Raw genomic sequence first — 4,998 nt, forward strand, 5'->3', positions numbered from 1 at the left:
AGAATTTGAATTTTGCTACAGTAAAAAGCTCTCATAAACAATCACATCTAACTTTTTTACTATAATAAAAAGCTCTCACATAAAATTACATCTCAACTCGAATTCTGTACTCGAATCAGCGAAATGAACGGGGCCGAGTGTAATTTGAGCGTAATTTTTAAGTTGAATTTGAGTTATAACTTGAGTTGAAATTGTAATTTGAATTTGTGTTTAGTTGTGTACATTTGAGTTATAGTTTAAGATAAGAATCTTTTTTTGAATTTGTATGAATCAAAACTTAAATTTGTATTTAGATAATATTTTAATAAAAACTTAATGGTGATGAAAAATTTTAATAAGGTATATTAGTGGGATTTTATTCATCTTTTCATTATCAATGCATAGAAAAAAAATCATCTCAATCAAAATTAAAACGAAAAAATTATAGCATTTTTAAGAATAGAAAAAATACTGTTCATTAATTTGAGTTCGAGTTTCTGAACTCGAGTTAAAAGAGACACTCAAACTCGAGTTTTAATCTCAAACTTAAGTTTAAACTTAAAAGAACATGATCTTGAATAAAGTTGAAACTTGAGTTGCATTTTTTTTGAGTTTTTTGGACAACCGAACACATTAGACTTCTGCTCTTGAAATTAAAGTTTAAAAACAAAACAGATAATTTTAAAAGGACCCAACCGATTTTCCAATAATTCAAGACCAGGAAATAGCTGTCCTGCTTAATGGCCTTAAATGCATAATTGCAACTTAACCTTCAACTTCAATATTCATGTATTAGAATTAAGTCCTCCAGATATGAAATCATATCAGAAGAAAGTTTAATCTGAAAACCCACATCCGAAGTAAAACATGCCCAGATCATAGAAATATTATCCTAAGCCAAATATATATATATATATATATATATAAATGACACAACATAGATGCTATAATGTGCATAGGAAAGTCAACGAACATCTCCGAAATACCAGAGAACATGAAGGTTTGTGTCCATGAATTTCAACAATATGACATACGCACTATTGAAAGTTCATTCAAGGAGGTTTGAGGTACTAGTTTAGCAGGCAGAGAGAGGCCAAAGGACTGGTGAAACTTAATTCTTTGGGCCAATGTCCTTCAGAGCACAAATCTGCTCTTCTCCCATGGCTGACATAACTGAGACAACAAGGTCTTTCCCTTCAGCAAACCCATCTTTAATCTGCAGAAATGAAAACGCAACATATGTTTACAAAAATGGAAAGAGTAGAAATAATCCAGAGATCGCCACTTCAAATCAGAAAAATGGGGAGCATCAACATCGTAGCATTTGTCTCACCTGGGAGAGAAGAGCTTCATCAGTAGGAAGCCTTAAATCATCCTTGGTGTTACCATTGTCAGTCAAGAGACTCACCTGCATAGAAGAATTGATAAGTGAATAGAATGGTCAAATGGTGCTAGAATTTTGGACCAAAAACACTGGACTTCAAACACGGAGCCTTGACATGAGTACAGAGGTTCAGGCTGCTTGGAAATCTCGTAAAAATTGGTCCCTTTTTCCTCAATCCCACACAATTAACAATCTCAACTCTATAGCTGATAAAAGATACTAGCTCACAAGTACAAGAGAGTGAGAAAACGATCAAAGCGTGTAAAGTGACCAGGTTTACCAGTGACGCTGGTAATAAATTTGATAATTTCATGTTGGCCGAAACTTCAAAGAAAGCATAACGGGGAGAAATGTTAAAGTCAATAAGCTTGCAGAAAATCAAAATGGTTATATGAGCACAGATTCTTAATTTAAAAGAAAACAATCACTCACAAATCCATCTTCCGATATGTCAATCAGCTGATAATCGGTACGGTTAACATGTGGAACCTACAGAAACCAAACAAACACAAGGACAGAGTAATTGTCAGCAATTTTAAGGTAACAAACAACAATTGAATATAAAAAAGAAAAGGTTATAGTTTGCCAAATGTATGAAAAAAAATCCTTACATCACAGTTGTGGGAAGACGGAACAATATCTTCGAGTTTCTTGGCGGTAAAAATGTCAATTGCAACAAAGTGACACTTAGCATGTCCGTGCTTGCCTGTTTTGGAGGTTGACACCTCAACAACCTGTCTCAACAATCCACAACAAATTCCATCAGAATCAAATTTCCCACCAAGCGATAAATCCCAAGTGAGAAAAAAACACCAAAAAGCTAATCGACCCTTGGAAAAAATATAAGCATGTCCACAAACATGCATCATTACAATCATAACACCAACTGTAAGTAATTATTGCAATCCATCCGTTATAATTCAGTTCTTCAATTGTTGCTAACTACATAACCACTTTCAATTTGTGTTTATTCAACAAAATTATTGCTTTTTCCCTTCAGTTAACTTGTGGAAAATCCTATTCCTATATACACATATTATGCAACATAAAATGTAGTCAATAATTTCAGCACAAACGATTAAAATATCCTTATATTTCTTCACTTTTTGAAGATTAGAGAAACAAAAAGGAAAAAAAAAAAAAAAAACTCTATTATACCTCTGTGAAAACGAAACAAATTAATTAATCCCTCCTATACACTTTGTGCACTTGTTCGAAACTATACCGATTAAATCCGACAAAATAAAATCCAAAATTCAACGAATCCAAAGTTTGAGCATACACGAAAGGAAAAAAAAAAGGTAATCAAATCCAATTCAACCGCATCAATCATCCAGCTCCAAATCCATTCCAAAAACAACAGTAGAAATAAATAGAGCTTCGAGATCTAAATCAAACACGAACAAAATCAAAACATAATTGCGATATATATAGATATGGATATATAGATATAGAGAGAGAGAAGACCTTGCAGGGACGGCCTTTGATGACGATGTAACCGTTCTTGCGGATGGTACCGGCTTGCTGGGGATAGGTCTTGGAGGCTCCGGCGTCTGCCTTGGATTCGAAGTGGTGCTCTTCGTCCGACATTTTCTCTCTCTACACCTGCTTTCTAAAGCTTCTCTCTCTCCTTTCTCTATCTGTGTGTGTTTTCGGCTTTTGGTATGGATTTCGAAGGAGAGCAGGAGGAGAAAAGCGAATGATTTTTAGGGCTCTATTTATAGATGCCCATGCCCTATTTCTAGGGTTTTTATTATCTGCATATTTGTTACTCTTATCATGTTCCAGCTCTCTGTTGACTAATGATAGCCCTTCGATTCTCATCATTAATCCCACCAATCTACTTTCACGGCTTAGATCTTTTCTTCTTTTATTTTTTTTTTCCTTTTACCTTTTTAATTTTCTTGGCTGAACGCTTTTTTTTTTTTTTTTTTTTAATGAAGCTTGCAGTGACGAACCTACGAATTTTAATCAGGATGGGCTAATCAATAGTGGAGTAAAAAAAGATTTTTTTGTGAGACTATTATGAAAAAGATAGCAATAATTTCTTTTTTTTCCGAATAGAGATACAGTATATTTTGTAATTATTCAGTCATGACACAATTATAATTTTTATTATATAGTGAGGGTATGATTCAAAATTTCATAAGAATTTTGAACAAAATTTACATTATATAGCAATAACTTTTCAATTTTGGGGGAAGCAAAAGAAAGTTTTTAACTTTTAGGGGGCCATCTACATATTTGGCATAAATGAATATTTAAAATGGCAAATAAAAAAAAAAAAAAAGTTGACGCCCCCCCCCGGCATGCAATGGCTTCGTCCCTGAAAGGGTAAAGAATTCTTTTAAAAAAAGTTGACGCCCCCCCCGGCATGCAATGGCTTCGTCCCTGAAAGGGTAAAGAATTCTTTTTTTATTTGTTACTAGTTTTGTAACATGTTTCGTATATCGTCGTGTTGAAAATACTCAAAGAATTTATAATTTATCAGATAATAAAAAATTCATTTATACAATTATCTAAAGATTTTTAAATTTATTTTAAAAAAAATTATATGTAAAAATAATAATTGACACAAAAAATTAAGTATGCACGCATTTAAAGAAAATTATTTAAACTAACTAAAAATAAAATAATAACCATGTGAAAAAATTTAAGAATAAAGTGAAAAACAATATATTTAAAAAAACACACACACAACAAAATTCAAATGTAAAAAAATCACAAAAAATAAAGCTAAAAAAATAGTAAAATGAATGGGCAGCCACGTGGCAGCCTCATAAATTTTAAAAAATTCACCCAAACAAAATTCTAATTCAATTTTGAGAACCAATAAAACTATAAAACGCCTAAATAAGTAATATGAAAATAAATTTTTTTTTTAAAAAGGTAATGTGAAAATATACAAATTGTGAACTCGAAAGAAAATTTGAGAAAATAAACAAATTGTTCTTCTAACTTGTTTCTCGATTTTACGTAATTCTAAGTTTTTGTAATTCAATTTTGAGAACCAATCAGATTATATAACATCTTAAATGATGTTGTTGGAGACATCTCAAGTTGTTTTAAGATTTTGAAAGTTATACTTACTCTTTTCCTATATAATTAGCAAAAAGGATAACCATAGTTTTATTTTTCGTATCATGAAGTTTAGAGAAATAAATCTCTGACGAACTTGTCATACATTTGTTAGGAGGAGATTCGGAGATGCTGATGTTTGTACTGATCCGGTTGTTCAGCATCATGGACTAGCCATCGTTCTATGGTATTTGTTGATAATCAATTCCTAATGAAATTGATGTGGCAGTTGCTTGACGCCACAATCTTTACTTGATCCAAAATGTGTGACGTTTATACAGTTTATTCAAACTCAAAAAAAGTTTGAACTCAAGTTATAATTTTATTTAAATTCATATTTTTTTATAAAATTTAAGTTTGAACTTGAATTTTAACTTAAAATTTGGGTTAAAATATGCTTTCAAATTTCCTATTCAACTCAAGTTCATAAACTCAAACTCAAATTAATGAATAGTATTTCTTATATTCTTAAAAATGCTATAACTTTTTCTTTTTAATTTTGATTGAGATGATTTTTTTTATGTATTCACAACGAAAAGATAAATAAAACATCACCT

At 31.4% G+C, this 4,998-nt stretch overlaps 1 protein-coding gene across 1 annotated transcript; it reads right to left on the reverse strand.

Moving 5' to 3' along the window:
- Nucleotides 1-734: 734 nt before the first annotated feature.
- Nucleotides 735-3,074, reverse strand: LOC21396395 (eukaryotic translation initiation factor 5A-4). The gene is made up of 5 exons (XM_010102731.2): nucleotides 2,831-3,074; nucleotides 1,975-2,097; nucleotides 1,796-1,852; nucleotides 1,313-1,387; nucleotides 735-1,195 (listed from the first exon to the last, which is right to left on the reverse strand). Exons 1-5 carry the CDS (start codon nucleotides 2,951-2,953, stop codon nucleotides 1,091-1,093), a joined length of 483 nt encoding a protein of 160 aa, XP_010101033.1. The 5' UTR covers nucleotides 2,954-3,074; the 3' UTR covers nucleotides 735-1,090.
- Nucleotides 3,075-4,998: the final 1,924 nt, after the last annotated feature.

The sequence above is a fragment of the Morus notabilis genome, unplaced genomic scaffold (assembly GCF_000414095.1).
Source record: "Morus notabilis unplaced genomic scaffold, ASM41409v2 Scaffold61, whole genome shotgun sequence".
NCBI classification, from domain to species: domain Eukaryota; kingdom Viridiplantae; phylum Streptophyta; class Magnoliopsida; order Rosales; family Moraceae; genus Morus; species Morus notabilis.